Genomic DNA, 24080 nt, shown 5'->3' on the forward strand with positions numbered 1-24080 from the left:
GGCACCTTCAGTTCTTTAGTGAGATGGATATCTCAGCTGGGTTCATGCCAAAACAGCGACCTTACAATTCTTCGTATTACCATTAAGCCTGATTTATGTTTCATTCAGCGGCCAGCTTTAAACTTTTTTGCAGGAACACTGGATTTTCTGCATTTCCAAGAGGTGAGCGTTATAAAATGGTGATATTGATGATATCCTGACGTGGAGGGGGAGGGAGGGGGGGTGCAGGATTGTTTTCTAAAACTGTTAGGATTTGTCAAATTCTGTATTGTCACTGCCTTCGGTAAATTTTAGAAATTTAGGAACTAACATGGGAATCATAAAATAAACCAGGCTGAGCAAACAGATGACCCACCATGTGGACAATAGAATACCTTTCCTGGCTCCTGATTGGTTGCCTTTTGCAGATAAGATTAGACTTTGGAGTGTAAAGGAGTGTGAATTGGAGTATAGTGGAGTATAGTACAGTAGGGTATAGTTGAGTATAATATATTGTAGTGGAGTATAGAGGAGTAGAGTATAGGTGAGTATAATATATTGTAGTGGAGTATGGAGGAGTAGAGTATAGGTGAGTATAATATATTGTAGTGGAGTATGGAGGAGTAGAGTATAGGTGAGTATAATATATTGTAGTGGAGTATAGAGTAGAGTATAGATCAGTATAATATATTGTAGTGGATTAGAGTATAGTTGAGTATAATATAGTGGAGTAGAGTATAGTTAAGTATCATATATTGTAGTGGAGTAGAGTATAGGTGATATTATAGTGGAGTATAGTGGAGTAGAGTATAGGTGAGTATAATATATTATAGTGTAGTATAGAGGAGTAGAGTATAGGTGAGTATAATATATTATAGAGGAGTAGAGTATAGGTGAGTATAATATATTATAGTGTAGTATAGAGGAGTAGAGTATAGTTAAGTATCATATATTGTAGCGGAGTAGAGTATAGTTAAGTATGGAGTATGGTGGAGCATAGTCGAGTAACAGTAACTCGAATAAGCACTCTGTCTAGCCACAGTGAGCAGAAAAGCATCTCCAACTCCACAAATTGGACAGTTGAAGATCAGAAAAACAACTTTTTCTAAATTTCAACAGGCCGCTTTCAGACAGTGTTCAGAATTTGACTTAATTATTTGTCATTTTAGAAATAATTCTCCAGTGTGTGTGTGTGTATGTATGTTTGTGTGTGTGCATTCCCAGGTATGGCTGTGTGGGGGTAGTGTGGAGGTTCTCCCCTGTTCCAGACTAGCTCACATCGAGCGAGCCCACAAGCCATACACAGATGACCTGGCAGCTCACGTGCGCAGGAACGCTCTCAGAGTGGCCGAAGTGTGGATGGACGAGTTCAAGAACCACGTGTACATGGCCTGGAACATTCCTCTGCAGGTACAACAACCCAGCAAACAGAACTGATGGCAAGAGTCGCTACTAAGTCAAAACCTTTAGTATAATATAGTATGGTAAAGTAGAGTATAGTAAGGTGGAGTATAATAGATTAGAGTGGAGCATAGTATAGTGAATTATATATTATAGAGTAAAGTGAAAAGATTAGATTATAGTAAAGTGCAGTATAGTAGAATATAGTAGATTAGAGTAAAGTGGAGTATAGTATAGTGGAGTATAGTGAAGTAGAGCATAGAATATATAAGGTTAAAGTGGAGTATAGTGAAGTACAGTAGAATATAGTAGGTTAGAGTATAGTGAAGTACAGTAGAATATACAGTAGTAGGTTAAAGTGGAGTATAGTGAAGTACAGTAGAATATAGTAGGTTAAAGTGGAGTATAGTGAAGTACAGTAGAATATAGTAGGTTAAAGTGGAGTATAGTGAAGTATACTGTAGTAGAATATAGTAGGTTAAAGTGGAGTATAGTGAAGTCTAGTAGAATATAGTAGGTTAAAGTGGAGTATAGTGAAGTACAGTAGAATATAGTAGGTTAAAGTGGAGTATAGTGAAGTACAGTAGAATATAGTAGGTTAAAGTAGAGTATAGTGAAGTACAGTAGAATATAGTAGGTTAAAGTGGAGTATAGTGAAGTACAGTATAATATAGTAGGTTAAAGTGGAGTATACTGAAGTACAGTATAATATAGTAGGTTAAAGTGGAGTATACTGAAGTACAGTATAATATAGTAGGTTAAAGTGGAGTATAGTGAAGTACAGTATAATATAGTAGGTTAAAGTGGAGTATAGTGAAGTACAGTATAATATAGTAGGTTAAAGTGGAGTATACTGAAGTACAGTATAATATAGTAGGTTAAAGTGGAGTATAGTGAAGTCTAGTAGAATATAGTAGGTTAATGAAGTAATGAAGGAGTATAGTGAAGTACAGTAGAATATAGTAGGTTAAAGTAGAGTATAGTGAAGTATACTGTAGTAGAATATAGTAGGTTAAAGTGGAGTATAGTGAAGTACAGTAGAATATAGTAGGTTAAAGTGGAGTATAGTGAAGTACAGTAGAATATAGTAGGTTAGAGTATAGTGAAGTACAGTAGAATATAGTAGGTTAAAGTGGAGTATAGTGAAGTACAGTAGAATATAGTAGGTTAAAGTAGAGTATAGTGAAGTATACTGTAGTAGAATATAGTAGGTTAAAGTGGAGTATAGTGAAGTACAGTAGAATATAGTAGGTTAAAGTGGAGTATACTGAAGTACAGTAGAATATAGTAGGTTAAAGTGGAGTATAGTGAAGTACAGTAGAATATAGTAGGTTAAAGTGGAGTATAGTGAAGTATACTGTAGTAGAATATAGTAGGTTAAAGTGGAGTATAGTGAAGTACAGTAGAATATAGTAGGTTAAAGTGGAGTATAGTGAAGTACAGTATAATATAGTAGATAAGAGTAAGGTGGAGTATAGTGAAGTACAGTAGAATATAGTAGATAAGAGTAAGGTGGAGTATAGTAGAATATAGCGGATTAGAGTATAGTGAAGTGTGTATATAGTAAAGTAGAGTGTAGTAAGGTGTAGTAGATTAGAGTAAGGTGTAGATTAGTGGAGTATATACTGTATAGAAAAGTTGAATATAGAATAGTGGAGTACACTCTTGTTGGTCTTGGAGTCTCACACAGAGTGTGTGTGTGTGTGTGTGTGTGTGTGTGTGTGTGTGTGTGTGTGTGTGTGTGTGTGTGTGTGTGTGTGTGTGTGTGTGCAGAATTCAGGAATCGACATCGGAGTCATCAGTGAGAGGAAGCTCCTGAGGGACAGGTTGCAGTGTCGGCCCTTTCGCTGGTTCCTGAAGAACATTTACACAGAAATGCGTACATACGCTGACACCATCGCTTACGGTGAGGTAAACACACACTTTCATGTTTGTGAACACCAAATCGATCAGAAGACCTTTCTCGTGTTCCGTGGGATTGTTGGAGCGATGGAGTTTAATATGAAAAAAATAAATATCGATGAACTCACACCTCAGGTTTAGTAAATAGCTCCTAAAAACAGAGCAAGAGCTTCCTGTCTCCGTCATCGATTCACAGTTAAACGTCATCCTGAGGAGAAATCTGACCTGCAGGACTTACAGTCCCCGAACACAGCAGCAGATGTTGAGTATGGACAGGTAGAGTGAAAGAGATGGAGAGACTAACGGACTACAGCACCGCTACTGACTAAACCTAAGGTTGTGGGTTCGAGTCTCGGGTCGGCAATACAACCACTGAGGTGCTCTTGAGCAAGACACCGAACCCCCCCAACTGCTCCCCGGGCGCCGCAGCATAAATGGGGTCCTACTGCTCTGGGTGTGTGTTCACGGTGTGTGTGTGTGTGTTCACTGTTGTGTGTGTGTGCACTTTGGATGGGTTAAATGCAGAGAACAAATTCTGAGTATGGGTCACCGTACTTAGCCGTACGTCACGTCACTGAGGTGACGGCTAAATCCCGCTGCACCGCTATGAGAAGGTGGATAATGTAGGAAAGTGAAAACAGACCAACATGTTGATGCAAGTAGTGAAAAATGAAACAATTCCATTACACTGAATAAATCTTATGTAAGAAATAAGTTAATTATAAAGATGAATAAACAAGTGGTGGATTTTTCCTTGTATTTGTCCTGTCTGTCTTCAGCGTGATTATTGTTTGTCTTCAGCGTGATTAAGAGCTCCGTTCTTGGACAAAGATGAGCTGAGCACTACAGTGTTCAAAGATTCTGAATGAATTCGTAATACGATTCTTTCTCATCATGTCGTAATGTTTTTTTTTGTTTTTTGTTTTTTTTGTTTTACTGTTCTGGGTTTTCCTGTTGTGCAGCTGAGGAACAGCTTGAGACCAGATCTGTGTGTGGATCAGGGTCCGGATACGGACAACATCCCCATCCTGTACCTGTGTCACGGCATGACGCCTCAGGTTAGCGCTCTTCCTCGTCGTGTGTAACCGTGTTTCTGTATCCTGTTCTGTAAGGAGGTGTCCAGGTGAAATTAATCTGTTTAAAAAATTATTGCAAGGTTTTATTTAACATGCGTCAGCTTTTCGGCTGAGAATCTATCAAACCCCTAACACTAGATAGGGCTGAGTGCAAATAAATAATCACCCAGTTATCGTTCCCTCACCACCCTTCTCACACTTCTCTTTCTCTTTCTATTGATCTCTCTCTCTCTCTCTCTCTCTCTCTCTCTCTCTCTCTCTCTCTCTCTCTCTGTATCTCTCTCTCACACTCCTTTTCTTTCTCTCCTTTTCTCTCTCTCCTCTCTGTCCTCTCTCTCTCTCTCTCTCTCTCTCTCTCTCTCTCTCTCTCTCTCTCTCTCTGAATCTGTCTCTCTGTATCTCTCTCCCTTTCTCTTTTTCTCTCCCCCTCTGTATCTCTCTCTCACTCTCCTTTTCTCTCTCTCCTCTCTATCTTCTCTCTCTCTCTCTCACTTTGTGTCTATCTGTGTCTCTGTACCTCTCTCTCTCACTCTGTGTCTCTCTGTGTCTCTGTATCTCTCTCTCTCTCACACACACACACTCTGTGTGTCTCTCTGTGTCTCTGTATCTCTCTCTCTCTCTCACTCTGTGTGTCTCTCTGTGTCTCTGTATCTCTCTCTCTCTCTCACTCTGTGTGTCTCTCTGTATCTCTCTCTCTCACTCTGTGTGTGTCTCTGTGTCTCTGTATCTCTCTCTCTCTCACTCTGTGTGTCTCTCTGTGTCTCTGTATCTCTCTCTCACTCTGTGTCTCTCTGTGTCTCTGTATCTCTCTCTCTCTCTCTCTCTCTCTCTCTCTCTCTCTCACTCTGTGTTTCTCTGTGTCTCTGTATCTCTCTCTCTCTCTCACTCTGTGTGTCTCTCTGTATCTCTCTCTCTCACTCTGTGGGTGTCTCTGTGTCTCTGTATCTCTCTCTCTCTCACTCTGTGTGTCTCTCTGTGTCTCTGTATCTCTCTCTCACTCTGTCTCTCTGTGTCTCTGTATCTATCTCTCTCTCTCTCTCTCACTCTGTGTGTTTCTCTGTGTCTCTGTATCTCTCTCTCTCTCTCACTCTGTGTGTCTCTCTGTATCTCTCTCTCACTCTGTGTGTCTCTCTGTGTCTCTGTATCTCTCTCTCTCACTCTGTGTGTCTCTCTGTGTCTCTGTATCTCTCTCTCACTCTGTGTGTCTCTCTGTGTCTCTGTATCTCTCTCTCACTCTGTGTCTCTCTGTGTCTCTGTATCTCTCTCTCTCTCTCTCTCTCTCTCTCTCTCTCACTCTGTGTTTTTCTGTGTCTCTGTATCTCTCTCTCTCTCACTCTGTGTGTCTCTCTGTATCTCTCTCTCTCACTCTGTGTGTCTCTCTGTGTCTCTGTATCTCTCTCTCTCACTCTGTGTGTCTCTCTGTGTCTCTGTATCTCTCTCTCTCACTCTGTGTGTCTCTCTGTGTCTCTGTATCTCTCTCACTCTCTGTGTCTCTCTGTGTCTCTGTATCTCTCTCTCACTCTCTGTGTCTCTCTGTGTCTCTGTATATCTCTCTCACTCTGTGTGTCTCTCTGTGTCTCTGTATCTCTCTCACTCTCTGTGTCTCTCTGTGTCTCTGTATCTCTCTCACTCTCTGTGTCTCTCTGTGTCTCTGTATATATCTCTCACTCTCTGTGTCTCTCTGTGTCTCTGTATCTCTCTCTCACTCTCTGTGTCTCTCTGTGTCTCTGTATATCTCTCTCACTCTGTGTGTCTCTCTGTGTCTCTGTATCTCTCTCACTCTCTGTGTCTCTCTGTGTCTCTGTATCTCTCTCTCACTCTCTGTGTCTCTGTATATCTCTCTCACTCTGTGTGTCTCTCTGTGTCTCTGTATATCTCTCTCACTCTGTGTGTCTCTCTGTGTCTCTGTATCTCTCTCACTCTCTGTGTCTCTCTGTGTCTCTGTATATCTCTCTCACTCTGTGTGTCTCTCTGTGTCTCTGTATCTCTCTCACTCTCTGTGTCTCTCTGTGTCTCTGTATATCTCTCTCACTCTCTGTGTCTCTCTGTGTCTCTGTATATCTCTCTCACTCTGTGTGTCTCTCTGTGTCTCTGTATCTCTCTCACTCTCTGTGTCTCTCTGTGTCTCTGTATCTCTCTCTCACTCTCTGTGTCTCTCTGTGTCTCTGTATATCTCTCTCACTCTGTGTGTCTCTCTGTGTCTCTGTATATCTCTCTCACTCTGTGTGTCTATCTGTGTCTCTGTACCTCTCTCTCTCACTCTGTCTCTCTGTGTCTCTGTATCTCTCTCTCTCTCTCTCTCTCTCTCTCTCTCTCTCTCTCTCACTCTGTGTGTTTCTCTGTGTCTCTGTATCTCTCTCTCTCTCTTCCTCTCTCTCCTCTCTTCACTCTTCTGTTTGTTCCTCTTCTCTGCTCTTCTATCCTCTCTCTCTCTCTCTCTCACTCTGTGTATCTCTCTGTGTCTCTGTATCTCTCTCTCTCACTCTGTGTCTCTCTCTCTCTCTCTCTCTCTCTCTCTCTCTCTCTCTCTCTCTCTCTCTCTCTCTCTCTCTCTCTCTCTCTCTCTCTCTCTCCCCATTCTGGGGGTAAAATATACTAAGAAAAGGCAAACAGAATGCCAGCTTTTAAACTTTGTTGTGGGTCAGGCAAAGATGGGCATTTACATCAGCCGAAAAAATAAAGTGGAACAAAGAGGCAGCGATGATGCAACAATGGTGACAACAGCAATGATGAAGTCCAGGATTCTAGTGGACTTTCACTTTTACAAGAAAACGGCGAACTTGACAAGGTTTGAAAAAATCTGGTGCATTAAAAATGCACTCTGCTCAGTTTTTAATGAAGAACTGCATTTTGCACAGAACATGTCTTAAAGAACAACATGTACATTTTAGTTTTTATAGTTTTTCGCACAGAAACTTTTAAAGCTATTCTATTTATCTATTTAATTTTTATTTTATTTATTTATTTATTTCTTTTCCTGCATTAATTTAAGTTAAACCTTTTATCGGTCATGTTTGAAACTGAGCAATCGAAATAAAGGTTTTTATTTCAAAATCAAATCTCTCTCCCCCTCTCTCTCCCCCTTCCTCCCAGAAACACAGCTTGAGAACCTTTAGCTTTATCTCTGACCGTTCCAGAGCACCGACACTTGGAGGCTCCTTCTATAAATGTTAAATAAACATCCTTAAAGAAGAACTCACCACGTCACCCATCTAACATGCTTGTGTACAAACGTGAACAGAGGTCTGGAGTCAACCTAAAAATATTTATTTAAAGAAAATTCCATTTAAAAAAAAAAACAACACTCCTTCCAAACTGGCTTAATGTAAAAATCTTTCTTGTGCTTTAAATAATCTCCAGTCTGTCATGGAGCTCCTACCCGAGCCAACAATAAAAGAAACGACTCAGCATAATCCGGTCATTACTTTTATGGTGAAATCTTTAATTGTGTGTCATGTGGAACTTTTTCTCCGTCTATTGTGTCGGGTGTGAAGCCTGAGCGGCCTTATCGCTCTCTGCATTGTGCTGCGCTTTGCGTTCCTGCGTGTCTCCGCCGTATCTCGAATGATTGCCGTGTTTCACCGCTGGGAAAGCAAAAAACAGTGAAACCCTCCCTAATATAAAATCCATAAACCCTGACTCGTGATTTTCCTCTGGCTGAGTGAGTAATGCTGTGTGCTAATGCATCAGCAAAAAAAACGCACAGGGAAATATTGACATATCCGGAGCGCTCGGGTTTGTGGGGTGTAAATAATAATATAAATGTAAATAATGAGCTGAAAATGAGGTTTAAATTATGAACGATAGCCCCGCCTACTCTTTTTTTTTTTTGGTTGTATAACTGCATCATCAGTCTGCTTCTTCCTCTTCCTCTTCTTCTTCTTTTTCTTGGTATTTTCAGTATGCATGGTGCTGCAAAATGCCACTACATAGTGCATGAGTATGCAATTTGGGACCTTACTTTTGTCTCAGGTTTGAATCCTTTTTTTTGGGGGGAAAGAGAAGGGAGGGGGAAAGATGGGGGGGGGGAAGAGGGGAGAGAGAAGAGAGCAGAGAGGGAGAAGAGAGGAAGGAGAGAGAGAGAGAGGAAGAGAGAGAGAGAGAGAGAGAGAGGAAGAAGGAGACAGAGAGACAAAAGAGAGAGAGGAGAGGGAAGAGAAGAAAAATAGGGAGAGAGAGAGGGAGGGGGAGGGAGAGAGAGAGAAAGAGAGACCGAGAGAGATACAGAGAGAAAGATACAGAGGGAGAGAGAGAGGACAGAGAGGAGAGAGAGAGAGAGGGAGAGAGAGAGAGAAAGAGAGACAGAGAGAGATACAGAGAGAGATACAGAGGGAGAGAGAGAGGACAGAGAGGAGAGAGAGGGAGGGAGAGAGAGAGAAAGAGAGACAGAGAGAGATACAGAGAGAGAGATACAGAGGGAGAGAGAGAGGACAGAGAGGAGAGAGAGGAGAGAGAGGAGAGAGATAGAAGAGGAGATCTCACTTGGTCGGGTTGAGGGGAGAGAGAGCAGAGAGGTCTTTGCGGGGGGGCCTGGCCGGAATGGTGGTTTGGGTGTTTTGTCTGCTTAATCTCTCTCTTAAATAGTGTATTATATATCTTACATTTTTCTCATACTCTCCCTCTGTATCTCTCTCTCTCTTTTTCTCTCTCCTCTCTCTCTCTCTCTCACTCTCTCACTCACTCACTCTATAACTCTTTCTGTGTCTCTAGGTGGGCGGGGGGGAAGGGAGGGAAGGGGCGAAGAAGGGGGGGGAAAGCGAAGGGAGGGGGGAAAGGAGGGGGGGAGGGGGGGAAGAAGAAGAGAGAAATGAGATAGCGATGGGACGGAGGGAGCGAGAGAGAGTATACGCTATTAGATAGAGAGATGATAGGTATAGAGCGAATAGAGAGAGCAAGAGGGATCTCTCGATCAGCGAAAGAGGGATAGCTCTCCTCTCTCTCTCCCTCTGTATCTCTCTCCTCTCTCTCTCTCTCCCTCTGTATCTCTCTCTCTCTCACTCTGTATCTCCCTTTGTGTCTCTCTGTGTCTCTGTATCTCTCTCTCTCACTCTGTGTGTGTGTCTCTCTCTCTCTCTCTCTCTCCTCCTTCCTCCCAGAAACACAGCTTGAGAACCCAAACTGTAAATGTTCCAGCTTTATCTCTTCCAGAGCACCGACACTTGGAGGCTCCTTCTATAAACGTTAAATAAACATCACATCCTTAAAGAAGAACACTTATTTTTTAATCCCGTCCCCTGATGAACTCTGTGTACGCCACCTGAGCCTTTGCAGGTTCCTGGATCTTGCCTTCGATTCTGTGATTCTGATTTTTTTTAATGACCTGCTTAATTACTTCATGTACACTAATCTACTACACTAGGCAACCTAAGAGCACCTGAGGATGAATTAAATGTTTTTTTTTTCTCAAGCAGAACAGGTGTCTTTAAAAATAAAACAGCTAAAAAGGCCTTGTTTTCCACCAGAGCTATGGATTAAAGCATTAACATCGATTCTGGGCTTAGTGGGAAGAAGACACGTGTTACTTATCCTGATGCTTTATCATACATTTGGGATTTGGGGGTTTTTTTCTCACAGGATGCTTCCAGTCAGCATCAAAGGAAAGGTGTAGAAGACGGTAGTGAGAGCGGCTCTGCTTTACGGGTTAGAGATAGACGTCTTCACGGCTCCACTTAGATCCGAAAACCCGAGGTCCGACCCGAGACCCGAGCGGGTTCAGGTCTAAAAGTTTCACGTGTACCTCGGACACGGGGTCGGGTATAATAATAGAGGCGTCAGGTCTCGGGTTTTTTTTAAATGAATGTGTTTTTACCGAACCGACCCGAGAAGACCCAAACTACTGTATCTCGTGTGTGTTCATCGACTCGAGTCCTTTTCCAACCTCTCGTCTGTTTGCCAAGACCGCTAGCGACGTGTGGCTGGCGACGTGTGGCTGGCGGTAAGCTAATTTTCGTTGAAACAGACCTGTCAATCAATGTTGAATCCACTCTGTAGTACTTTAGTGTAGAGTTACACAACATTCGGGTCCAGTCGGGTTTAATAAATTGCCAACAGGTCGGGTCGGACTCGGGTCTAATTTTTTCAGGTTTGTCTCGGGTCGGGTCTTTCATTATGCACGTCTAGTCACTTCGGGTTGGGTAGATTTCTGTAGACCTCTAGTTAGAGAAGACCTCTAGTTAGAGACTGTAGCAGTGAGGTAAAGACATGAGGCAGAGATGGAGGTAGCAGAGATGAGGATGTTGAGGTTCTCTTTAGGAGCGACGAGGATGGACACGATTAGGAACGAGCGCATCAGAGGGACGGCTCAGGTCGGCCGGTTTGGGGACGAGGACAGAGAGAATAGAGTGAGATGGTTTGGACATGTACAGAAGAGGGAGATGGTTATATTGGTAGAAGGATGTTGGAGATGGAGCTGCCAGGTAAGAGGTCAAGAGGAAGGACGGAGAGGAGATATATGGATGTGTTAAATGAGGACATGAAGGTAACTGATGGGAGAGGAGAGGGTGCAGAGGATAGAGAGCTGACGCTGTGGTGACCCCTAACGGGAAAAGACAAAAGTAGAAGAAGATGCTTCTAGTCAGCAAACAGGAAATAATTCTCTACTCATTATCCAGTATCCATAGGTCTCATTACACTGGGCTCAGGTGATGATGATGATGATGATGATGATGATGATGATGGACTTCTGATTAGAAGGTCATGAGGTCAAATCCCTTGGGCTCTTGAGCAAAGCCCTTTAACCTCAGCTTCTGAGCAGTAATTAGTTAAAAATGAGTTTAAAAAAGAAATAAATGTCATTTTATTGAAAAAATAAATAAATAAATAAATAAATAAATAAATAAATAAATAAATAAATAAATAAAAGAGCATCTTGCTCTTTTGCTGTTTGTTTCCTTCTGCATCAAGTCAAAAAATGTAATCTATCTGTCTGATCGTTCTTCCCTTCTGTATGTACCGGAGATTTAATAAAAGCTCTGTAATGTTATTTCAGAACGTGTACTACACCAGCTCGGGGCAGCTGCGCATCGGCGTCTTGAGCCCCACCATCGACGACAACGATAATAAGTGCCTGGTGGATGTGAACAGGCGTCCGCGTCTGCTGGAGTGCAGCTACGCTGGGAACAAGCACATGAAGCTCTCCTGGCTCTTCACTCAGGTGTGTGACTACCCACAATCCCTTTCTAGGGTGGTGTGTGTGTGTATAAGCGCCTACGTTACAGGATAAACAGTCCATCCAGGATTTCACCGAATTTTTGGTGGGTTTGCTGCAGTATTTATTTTAGTTTAACAAGCACAGGATTTGCTTTTAAACACCTGCTAGTGAAGACACGTGTCATGACTGATGACTTTGGGTTAATGGTGGTCTAGTGGTTAAGGTGTTGAACTACTGCTTGGAAGGTGGTGAGATCAAATCCCAGTTCTACCAAGCTACAACTGCTGGGCCCCTGAACAAGGCCCTTAACCCTCAATTGCTTAGTTGTATAAAATTTAAATGAGTTAAATATGTACGTCGCTCCGGGATAAGGGCATCTACCACATGCTTCCTGCTCAAATCTGTGGGCATTTCTGGAAAAAAAATCACAAACGCCTCCTAGTTTATTTTTGCTGAATTTTGCATCAAATTCTCTGCTCCAATGAACAAGTCTGAGGCAACTGAGGCGACTGTGGTGAGGAAAAACTACCTCAGATAGAAAAGGAAGAAACCTTGAGAGGAACCAGACTCAAAAGTGAACCTCATCCTCATTTGGGTGACACTGGAGGGTGTGATTATAAACTCATCCTAGTCTAGCGAGAGAGAAAGGTGAGATGAAGAGCTAGAGATATGAGAGAGAGAGATAGCTATCCTCTCGCTACTAGATCTCTCTCTCTTGCTCTGACTCGCTATCTAGACTCTCTCTCTCTCTGCTCCACTCTCTCTCTCTCTGGCTCCTCTCTCTTCTCTCTCTCTCTCTCTCTCTCTCTTCTTGGCTCTTCTACTCTCCTCTATCTCTCTCTCTCGGGCTCTCTCTCTATGTTCTCTCTCTCTCTCTCTCTCTCTCTATCTCTTTTTTCTCTCTCTCCTCTCTCGGCTCTCACTGCTTCTCTCATTCTCATCTCTTCCTCTCTCTCTCTCTCTCTTGCTCTTGGACGCTCTCTCTCTCTCTCTCTCTCTCTCTCTCTGTCTCTCTCTCTGTCTCTCTCTCTCACTCTCGGACTCTCTCTCTCTCTCTCTGGCTCTCTCTCTCCTCTCTCTCTCACTCTCTTGCTCTCGGAATCTCTCTCTCTCTCTCTCTTGCTCTCGCAATCTCTCTCTCTCTGTCTCTCTCTCTCTCTTTCTGTCTCTCTCTTGCTATCTCTCTCTCTCTGTCTCTCTCGGACCCTCTCTCTCTCTCTCTCTCTCTCTTTCTCTCACTGGCTCTCTCTCTCTTGCTCTCTGCCTCTCTCTCTCTCTCTCTCCTCTCTCAATCCTGTGTCTGTCTCTCGGCCTCTCTCTCTCTCTGTCTCTCTCTCCTTCTCTCTCTCTCTGCTCTCTCTCTCTCTCTCTCTCTCTCTCTCTCTCTCTCTCTCTCTCTCTCTCTCTCTCTCTCTCTATCAATTACAGTTGTAGGTGTCTATCAGCACCTTCCTGTTTTTGTACATTTACACAGCATGTGCAACATTTCCAAAAATCTTCAAGGTCTTCCCAAGTAAATAACGAGAGGAGGGGAAGTGGTGGAGTGACTAAATTGAGGAGGAAAATGGAGGGGTAAATGGGTAAGAAAAGCCATTTCACTGAAAGGGAAATGATGTAAGGAAACATACAGCCCCAGTGATCTGCTGATTTATACATTCAGACCAATTATTACATGAGGAAGCGAGAAGAACATCATGGAGGATATTGCGGATGAAAAATGAGTTGTTGCTGAGGGAATATGAGGAGATTTATAACGTACAGAGTAAAAAATATTAGCTAAAATAACACTGTGTGTATTTTTAGGACATTCACCTGTATGCAGTGTCACGTCCCACTTTAGCTCCAAACACTTTGGCTCAAATTCTGATTTTCTGTCTCCAGAGCTACAGCAAAAACAAACAACCTCCTCAACAATCACCACAATCACCAGTGTTTCTTCACCTGCAGGACTGATCAGAACAAGTCGCATCTAAAAAACAGGCTAAGCTAGTTAGCTAGCTGATACTAGCTACTGTAGGTTTAGATCAGTGGTCCCCAACCTCTTTTTCGTTGCGGACCGGTCAATGTTTGATCATTTTACTGCGGCCCGCTGACGGGGGGGTTAAAATTAAATTAAAATGAATAATTAAAATATTTAAAATAATAATAATAATTAAAATAATAATTGTATTTAAACATGCCTTTATAACTCACTACAACACTAAATCGATGAGAACCCTGAGCTTGTTTCTTTACAACGAGACGGTTCCATCTGGGGTAACAGGAGACAATGACACCCGAAGTGTGTCGCTTATGTCCAGTTTATTCCGTTGTTTTGTTTCGGTTGCCGTCACTGCAGAAATCCCCGCTTCACACAGTTAGCATGTCGGAAATGGCGATAGGGATGTAAGTGCTGTGGTGACAATCTCAGGGTGTTCCGCCATGACTTTAATCCAGAACACCGACAGAGTTTCTAACTTTCTAACGACGTCTGTTTCGTCTCATTTTTGCTAATTTGTGGGTTAAATTTGAGCAAACACAATATACACGTACACCAAGCACTGTTAAACATGACAAAGTACCGGTGAACAGAGAGAAGAGCGATACACACCTTCTCTCTCCACCAAAGCTACAACACCACTGCCGCTCGCAGCCGCTCAGCTCCAGACGTCACCTAAACCCGGCCCGATATCATGATATTTTGTGCATGCGCGGTATCGGTGCGGCTTTAGGTGACGTCTCTCAGCTCCCGGTTAACCTCTCGTCCATGGAAAGTCGAGAGAAATACACCACAGTAAATAAAATGGAAATAATTTAATGTTCCTTGGGCAGCCCGGTACCATTTGGTCCACGGCCCGGTACCGGCCTCAAAAGTGGCCCGGGGGTTGGGGACCACTGGTCTAGAGCCTTATTTTGTTTCATATCGGCACATATGATCCTCCAAACAGTGCTTTTCATCTATGAGGAGTATGAGTTAAAAACATGTGAAACATTTTAGCATTAACGTTACAGATGCTAGCAAGGAGGAGTGTAAGAAAGACTTCATAGTAAAGTATTGAATGTAGAGGCAACAAAACTAGAACATACCACAGAAGCAAGAACTGTAGAGTACACTGTGGAACGAATAGCTCGAATAAAATAAAGAAAGAAACAAATATAAAAGTTTGGCAATGTTACACAAATAAAAGTTCAACTTTATGTATATTTTACGTAGTTAAAGTTTTTAAGCTGTGGAAAAAAAGTAATGTCGCACATGCGATACAATTTTTGTCTATTTTGTGTATCTTTTTTTTTTCCAAGTATTTAATTAATTATGTGTAACCAAACACAATTTTACAGAACACAATTAAACACAATAAAAAAAATTATTTTTAAAAAAATCGTGAAAACAGTAACATAATTTACAAATTTTTACCGAACACAATAAAACACCATTTGATAAAGAAATATAAAACACAGTCAAACAAATTTTAAACATATTACTGAAAACAGTAATATGATTTTAAAAATTGTACCAAACTCAATAAAACCCAATTTAATAATGTACAGAACAGTTTTATGTTTAACTTATTTTGCCAAACGATAAAAAACAGTAACACATTTTCAAAAATTCTACCAAACACAATAAAACATCCACAGCAATTCAACTGGGCTAAATGGTAATCGTTTCTCAAACCCTTCCTTACGCTCAAAATTAAATATATGTTAAATATATTCTAAAGTTTATCAGACGTGCTGATATGCAAATTGAGCTCAGAAGCCACACCCCCACACTCCATATATGGCATGGCTGCAATATTATGTCCGAGGAATATAATACCCTTTGATTTTAGCCAATGGGGTGCACGGTGGCTTAGAGGTTAGCACGTTCGCCTCACACCTCCAGGGTCGGGGGTTCGATTCCTGCCTCCCCCTTGTGTGTGTGGCGTTTGCATGTTCTCCCCGTGCCTCGGGGGTTTCCTCCGGGTACTCCGGTTTCCTCCCCCGGTCCAAAGACATGCATGGTAGGTTGATTGGCATCTCTGGAAAATTGTCCGTAGTGTGTGAGTGTGTGAGTGAATGAGAGTGTGTGTGTGCCCTGTGATGGGTTGGCACTCCGTCCAGGGTGTATCCTGCCTCGATGCCCGATGACGCCTGAGATAGGCACAGGCTCCCCGTGACCCGAGGTAGTTCGGATAAGCGGTAGAAGATGAATGAATGAATGAATGATTTTAGCCACATTTACATGCTAATAAAATGAATACAGTATTTTATATTTGATGTCCTTTGATCATTTCTTCTATTTGTTTGTGTGAACATGTTTTTTGTTTAATAAACTTCTGAATCACTTTATTCAGTGTTCAGAATAGGAAATTGTCTGCACATTAAAAGTGCATTTTTGTCTTGAGTAACATTGAAACATATCAGTTACTAACCCAAGCCTTATAAATAAAGTGTAATTTATGTAAAAATAAGTGTATCGTAGCGAAGCCGGTTCCTCGGAGCCGGTGCGAGCGTCTGCTGGTGTGAATAGCGAGTCTTCACAGTCCTCTGCAGTCATTATTTTTTATTCGAGAGGGTCATCAGCTCTCACTGCACGTTAAAGGCCATTATTTTTTCTCTAGTCCAGTGCCTCGTTAAACGCTGCTTTTCCTCGTGCCGGCTCATTATTATAGCGCTTCCTTCGTAAATCTTAGTAAGTATCCAAACCTGACCAGCGGTTTGTGAATCTTTCTTTTTAAGTTAGGATGTTTGTTAAAATGTTCGTGTGCTTCAACATAAAATAAAAAATAAAAAAACAATGGCACTGACTTGGGTGTTTAAAAATATAACTACTGGACTCACATCTACGCATCTTTAGAATTAAATCCCGTTCTTGTTTCTGAGCAGCGCAGATGTTTTTAGAAGGTGTGACATCTACGTCTACATCTTCAGGACTTTTTCATCTTTTTATCTGTCTAATGTCTAATTTATTCTGGAAATATTTATCATGTGGGATAAACTTTAATCCGCCTGTTTTTATTGTGTCCATGTTGACGATTGAACGTCTTCCTTGTGTCTCCCTCCACGGTGGTGTTAATTCATTCATTCACTCATTTTCTACCGCTTATCCGAACTTCTCGGGTCACGGGGAGCCTGTGCCTATCTCAGGCGTCATCGGGCATCGAGGCAGGATACACCCTGGACGGAGTGCCAACTCATCACAGGGCACACACACACTCTCATTCACACACACACTCACACACTACGGACAATTTTCCAGAGATGCCAATCAACCTACCATGCATGTCTTTGGACCGGGGGAGGAAACCAGAGTACCCGGAGGAAACCCCCGAGGCACGGGGAGAACATGCAAACTCCACACACACAAGGCGGAGGCGGGAATCGAACCCCCAACCCTGGAGGTGTGAGGCAAACATGCTAACCACTAAGCCACCGTGCCTCCCAACACTGGTGTTAATATGAAGCTCATATGAAAGTAAACACTCAGGACTTTAATAATGTGTAGAGTTTCATCAGGATTTCTGTTTTTCTCTACAATACTAGAGGTGATAGATTCAAAGGGACTGTGATCTTATTCCCACACAGATGTTTGTTTGTTCAGAGTAAATGTTGATATCAAACCCATTTCTGCTCTCTGAGAAGCTCCGAGTGTTTGTTCATCTAAAAAGCAGCTCAGATTTCTCTTCAACACTAAAATTCAGCGTAAGATCATCGACAGAGGGACAAACACACGTCTAAAACACACCGAAGTCCTGACTCACTTTAGATCAGACCATTTGTTTTTATGGATATATCGCTCCTAGTACTGAAGAGAAAAACACAAATCATGATGAAACACAACAAAATCCTAAGTGTCTACTTTCATTTGGGCTTCATATTAACACCACTGTGTTGTGAGACATGACAAAGATGTTCACTCATCAATAAAAGGAGAAAACAACAAACTAATTTTTTGCTTCTGGTATAAAGAGATAAATGAATTGGCAGATTTTGGATTTTCAGATCCCCGGGTGTTTCGTCTCCAGCTTCTGCTTCCAGCACGGTTCAGCCTGTTCGTTTAAACACTGGATGAATTATAGGAGAACATACACACACAAAAGATCAGCCGTACTGTGACCTCATAGTATAGACGCATGCAGCTTTCGGAGGTCTGCAAGTCGAGAGCGAAGCTTCTTCCGCAGTTCATAAAGTATTTATAACCTGCGAGCTGAAGGTTTTAAAATTGATGCATGACTTTGATTTAAGAGTCTGAGTCTCTTTTTTTCGGAGTCAGCGTATTTCCTCGAGTTTTTTTTTTTTTTCGAGGCTCAGATGGATTCGTCGTATTTATCAGCTTTTCTTGACTGATCTGATCTCATTCCTGTCAGTATGTCAGTCAGTGCTGCACAAATCCGATCAAAACAGTGGTGTATTTTTTTATTCTGTAACTGGAAGTGATGTTCATTCTTTTTAACCATTTTTAACCACCGCCACGCTTCTCTCTCATTTGTAGGGAGGATCCATCCAGAACGCCGAGTCACAGTACTGTCTCGAGCTGGTCCAGAGCAGCGGCGTGGCGGTCGGCTATCAGCTCGTCCTACAGACGTGCACGACCCAAACGTGGACAATTACCAACTTTCTGACTACCAAAGTTCTCTGAGGGCACCGAAGCCTGAGGCGCTGCACATGGAGCTGAAATTTTCAACTAAGGAACTCTGCTTTTATATCGAAAGGCTCAAGTTAGACATCCAAATCTTATATGCAGTGCATATTAGAGGAATTAAGATGTTCGAGTCACTGTCTCTGAGGACGCTGATCATGTGTACAAACTCGGAAATAGATCCTAGATCAACATTTGCTTGCTGTCTGAAACCTGTCCATTTATTTTATTCTCTAAGCATTTATTCATACAAATTATTCGACCGTCAGAAACATGGGCTGTATTTGCATACTGTAATCCGATTGGCTCTGATATTTTATGATGTAATAACACTTTCTCATGACCGGTTTAAGACTGAAGCCGGATTTGTGTTATTGATTGTTGTTGTTTTTTTTTGTCCAGATTTTTCTGACACAAACAAAAAATGATCGTGGCTTGAGATCAGAGGAATAATCTGAGATGCTCCCTGAGATCTTGGTAAAAGAGCAAAAACATTCTTTGTCTAAATCTTTAACAATTAAAGGCAGGGTCTCAGATTTTTGAGAAATGCTTCAGAAAACCGTGTCGGGCCGAAGGATAAACAAAAATCAAAACAAAAATCAAAACAAACGTGTAGCCAATGAGAAGAAAGGGGCGGGGCTTGTCAATATGGGCGAGAGTGTTCAGTGCGCATGTGTGACGTTAGCAGAAAGCGGTTTTAACATCGACATGGAGGATAAAAACAATGAAAGAAAGAGAAGAAAGACTTACGATAAGGCAAAAAGTAGGACGTGTTAATATAGGATCAGCTTTCCAGCGCTGGAGAGAACTGAAGGAGCAGGAAGTCGGCCACATATTCACAGGTTGGAGTTTCCCGAGTCAATAACTCCTGAGCTAAACGCTGTTACTACACAAATAACACCTCTTTTCTATCGTAGTAATGTAGAGAGGCAGCTACAACCGCGTTTTGTGTAGTAACAGCGTTTAGCTCAGGAGTTATCGACTCGGGAAACTCCGACCTGTGAATATGTGGCCGACTTTACTTAAGACGGCGAGGCGCTTTTTTCCTTCTCGATAGGTGAGTAACGTTGGTTTTGCTTTGTTACACAGAACTAATATATGCCTTTGTCCTTTACATCATTATGCTTGTGTGTCATTTTTGCTTGTTTGTTTATCTACAATCGTATCGTTCTTCCCTTCAGCTATGATAAAGACACGTTTCTTTCTGTTAGTCGCCCGGGTTACGTATGTATGTGTGGGCGGAGCTATCGATACAGGGGTGGGACCCGTTTGGGTTAGGGGCGTGTTTGTTTTGGTGATTTCAAATGTGGACATTGGCTTTCAAAAATCGGAAAACCCTGCCTTTAAAATCTGACTCTTGGCTATAAGCCACCGGCGGACATCTTAGGACATGACGAGCCAAAAAACATAAAGGAAACTGCTAAAAGAATGTTTTTATTACCTCAAGTTTTTTCTCCATTTTGATGAAAGCTTGTGTACTGTACGCTTGTTTCTGCACAAGATCAGATCATGTAAAATGAAGCAACTCTTATTGTTGGAGGATCTTAATCGTATAATCTGTCATGGAGAATACACTTTATAGCAAACTCGATCACAGAATCCAGCCACACTTTTACTTTTATTGAAACGTCTTACCGTGTGACAAGAAACAAATCTTAAAAACACTGCAGAAAAATTGCACTGGCAAAATTTTTTTTTATTATTATTATTATTATTTATTTTTATTTTTTAAGCTCGGCTCATTTTTGTAAATCGATTGTTACACAATTTTCCCTGGAGCTGGATGACTCTTTTTGGAGAAAGTCACTGGAAAGAGTTGAAGTGTGTAAGAAGATATCTTTTAATATTTTAAGTCGTTTTCTATTAGCGTATGTGAGCAGGACAACATCTCAAAACTGAAGAGATGTCCATCCGTATTGCTTAGCTATCAACAGCTACTATGGATATTGTGAACTAAAGTAAATACAGGAAGTAAAGAATGTTCAGGAACTCCTGAAAGGAGGGAATTTTTTTTTTGGTGTGTTGCAAAAGTGACAAATCCACGTCCGAGGAATGAGAACGTGCTTCAGGGAGCTCACTAAGGGTTTTTTTTTTACACCTGGTCACTTCCTGCGTTTTCTGTGATCCGATAGCTATCTGATGGTAAAAAGACCAGGTCTAAATGCCCTCTGAAACGGTTTGGAGACGGATATAAATCCGATGGTACAAACCCCTTCAGGAGGAGGTCTGGGACGCGTTACAGATGAAACTGGACAGGTGTAAATGAATGTGGTTGTTCAAGCCACATACGTCAGCGCTGTACTCCTCCCAAACGGAAGTACGTCACTCGCAGGTGACTCGCGAGTCGTGCATCGCGCCAGAAACAAACATGTTTTCCCACCAGCGCTGGCTGCGATCTTTCACCCAGGCGTCTAGTCGGGTCTTAAAATGCACTGCTGCCGCCAGCGAAAATGCAGCAAACAGTACATGCTGTTTTTTGTAGCAACCGCATACACCAAAGTGTGTTTCATTTCAATTACCTCGGAAATGAGGTAAAATATATTAGCATTTTGGGCGGGAGCAGAAAGATCGGATCAATATCCGATTCGCAGAGATGCGTTTATGTGGCCTGATGTAAACGGAACAGTTTTAACAAATCAGACAGCTATCGGATCAGAGACGACACACGACGTGACCGGGTGTAAAAAGGCCCTGTGATGTTTAATGTGTGAGCTCTACTAGGTTACTTTCATGTGCGATTTTAAGACACATAGTCTTACATCATCCGAGGCTTAAAAGAAACAGGAAATTGACGATATTCACGCACGGCATCCAGAGTTGTGCAGCAACAAATACTCACAAAAGAATATTACAATTTTACTAAAAATCCACCTTTTATAAAGTTTACTTTCCGATCGTTTCATGATTGTGTTAAACGACTGAGCTCTTTGCTACTGTGTAGCGTTCATTTACAGCGTACATGTTCTTTCTTTTCCTCGTTTTTCCCTCTTGTTTTTGTGTCTCAGGTCTCTGTTTCATACCGGTTAAGTTTTATTTACGTTGAACTGTTTTTATGAGTTTAAATACACCAAAAGATATTTTGTCGAAGCAAACCGCTATTTATAAGAACTTGTAATAAAAATATTGAAAGTGGAGTGTAAGAGTGAGTCCATGATTACGGGGACATTTAGCCCTAAGATATATTTAATAATAATAATAATAATAATAATAATAATAATAATAATAGAACCTCAGAAAGTTAATGGTTCAAATGACATTTTATCACTGAAACATGTGTAGACCCAGTAACAAAGCTGAGTTTTAGTAAATACACATAACATGGTTAACTAGCATCCATGCTAATGTCATGTGGTCGTTACAATCTTTCAAATGATTCATGTTAAATTGACATGACATGAGTCAATACACTGAAAATAAATTTTACACGCAACAGATCGGGACATCTTCAAGGATGCAGCGACTTACAACAACCACACGGACATTGAGGAATACACTGAGGCTGCTTACATCTCAAAATGCACCGAAGATGTCACACACAGGAAAACCATCACTATTCGGGCAAACCAGAGACTGTGGCTGACAGGAAAAGTGTACAGGCTTCTGGCTAGGGACGACGGCTTTAGAGCTGGTGAAACTGCAGGCCTGGCAAGGGAAAAGCAAAACAACAACACAGCAATAAAATATCTGGACATGTGAACAACACCAGAGACAAACAGAGCCTCTGGCAAGGCATCCAAATGCTAACAAACTATAAACCCCACCACGGACCTGTGACAGTGACATATCTCTACTTACAGTAACAGCCTCAACGAATTCTTCGGCCGATTTGAGACCCAAAACAGCACACGGGCACAGAAGATCACACCTCTCCCACAAGAGCAGGGCTGTATGTCTGACCCCAGTCAGCATGGAAAAGATCCTCCTGAGGACCAACCCACGCAAGGCATCTGGGCAAGTCGACATACCTGGTCGGGTTCTTAAAGACTGTGCTAAAGAACTCAAAGATGTACTAACTGACATTTTTAACATCTCGCTGAGTCAAACAGACATCACCAAATGTTTCAATAATTCCCGTCACCAAACAAGCCAAACCCATCCAGCCACAACGACTACCGGCCCTTTGCACTGACCCCCGATCATTATGAAGTGGTTTGAGCTACTGGTCATGCAGCACATAGAATCCATTCTTCCTACCACCCACAACCCGTTACAGATTGCATACAGAACAAACCGGTCCACAGAGGATGCCATCTCAGCCGCTCTCCATCCAGCTCTTATACGCCTGGACACCAAAGATTCCTCATGCGAATACTGTTCTTGGATTAACACAATCATCCCCCCCCCAACCCCCCCCCCACCCCCCCCCCCCCCCCCCCCCCCCCCCCCAGCACAAACTGAGACACTTGGGACTTAACTCCCTTCTCTGGAACTGGGTACTGAACTTTTTATCAGAGAGACCACAGAAAGTTCGGGTCGGTGGAAAAACATCTAAGATCGCCATGATAAGCACAGGGGCACCACAAGGGTGTGTGCTCAGCTCACTTTTCTTCCCCCTGCTGACCCATGATTGTGTACCCAGCTACAGTACCAACCACATTAAGTTAAGTTTGCAGATGACAGGACAGTAGTGGGCCTCATCACCGACAACAATGAGGCCAACAACAGGAGTGTCCAATGGTGTAATGACAACAACATCTTGCTCAACGTAGGGAAGACAAAGAAATTGTCATTATGTTCAGATGAGGACCTCCACAGCACTCACCACTATCCATCAACGGTGCAGCAGTGGAGAGTTTAATGAAGCACCAAGTTCCTAGGCGTGCATATCTCTGAGGAGACAAACACCACATCGCTGGAAAAGACAGATCAGTCACGCCTCTACTTCCTCCGCAAACTGAGGACGGCAAAAATCCCACGTCCCATCATGTGCTCCTTCTACCTGGGCACCATTGACAGCATCCTCACCAACTGCATCACTGTGTGACACGAGGCTGCACTGCCTCCTGTTGAAAGGCTCTGCAACCCATAGCGAATGCAGACAACAAGAATGGTTACATACATTTGGAGGAAGATTTGCACCTTACAATTCAGTTCACATTTACTCACTTACAGATATATATTTACTTGGTTTATTTATGTCTATTTGTTACTAATCTGTATTATTTCACTTACTGCTCATATACTTTTACAAACTCTCTACATTGTAATGCTAATGTAAACACTTGATTTGAGAAAGAGGAACGGTATTTCGATTCCTCTGTATGTCTGCATATATAATGGCATTGACAATAAAGATCCTTGAACCTTGAACTTCCTGTTGAAGTAATTTATTCATTCTTTCATCCATTCATTCATTTTCCTACCGCTTATCCTAACTACCTCGGGTCACGGGGAGCCTGTGCCTATCTCAGGCGTCATCGGGCATCGAGGCAGGATACACTCTGGACGGAGTGCCAACCCATCACAGGGCACACACACACTCTCATTCACACACACACACACACACACACACACACTACGGACAATTTCCCAGAGATGCCAATCAACCTACCATGCATGTCTTTGGACCGGGGGAGGAAACCAGAGTACCCGGAGGAAACCCCCGAGGCACGGGGAGAACATGCAAACTCCACACACACAAGGCGGAGGCGGGAATCGAACCCCCGACCCTGGAGGTGTGAGGCGAACGTGCTAACCACTAAGCCACCGTGCCCCCCATTGGCTAAAATCAAAGGGTATTATATTCCTCGGACATAATATTGCAGCCATGCCATATATGGAGTGTGGGGGTGTGGCTTCTGAACTCAATTTGCATATCAGCACGTATGATAAACTTTAGAATATATTTAACATATATTTAATTTTGAGCGTAAGGAAGGGTTTGAGAAACGATTACCATTTAGCCCAGTTGAATTGCTGTGGATGTTTTATTGTGTTTGGTAGAATTTTTGAAAATGTGTTACTTTTTTTT

The 24080-nt window shown here is 42.2% G+C and overlaps 1 protein-coding gene across 1 annotated transcript in view; it reads left to right on the forward strand.

The window, feature by feature from the left end:
* The window catches only part of galnt18a (UDP-N-acetyl-alpha-D-galactosamine:polypeptide N-acetylgalactosaminyltransferase 18a), an 81973-nt gene extending 63230 nt beyond the window's left edge, over positions 1 to 18743 (forward strand). Inside the window, exons 7-11 of the mRNA XM_047802235.1 lie at positions 1204 to 1389; positions 3154 to 3291; positions 4245 to 4340; positions 11347 to 11511; positions 17963 to 18743. Of these exons, the coding sequence (XP_047658191.1) occupies positions 1204 to 1389; positions 3154 to 3291; positions 4245 to 4340; positions 11347 to 11511; positions 17963 to 18109 (732 nt within the window). The 3' untranslated portion in view covers positions 18110 to 18743. The remainder of the gene's footprint in view (positions 1 to 1203; positions 1390 to 3153; positions 3292 to 4244; positions 4341 to 11346; positions 11512 to 17962) is intronic.
* The last annotated feature ends 5337 nt before the right edge of the window (positions 18744 to 24080 follow it).

The sequence above is a fragment of the Tachysurus fulvidraco genome, chromosome 17 (assembly GCF_022655615.1).
Source record: "Tachysurus fulvidraco isolate hzauxx_2018 chromosome 17, HZAU_PFXX_2.0, whole genome shotgun sequence".
Taxonomy (NCBI): Eukaryota; Metazoa; Chordata; class Actinopteri; order Siluriformes; family Bagridae; genus Tachysurus; species Tachysurus fulvidraco.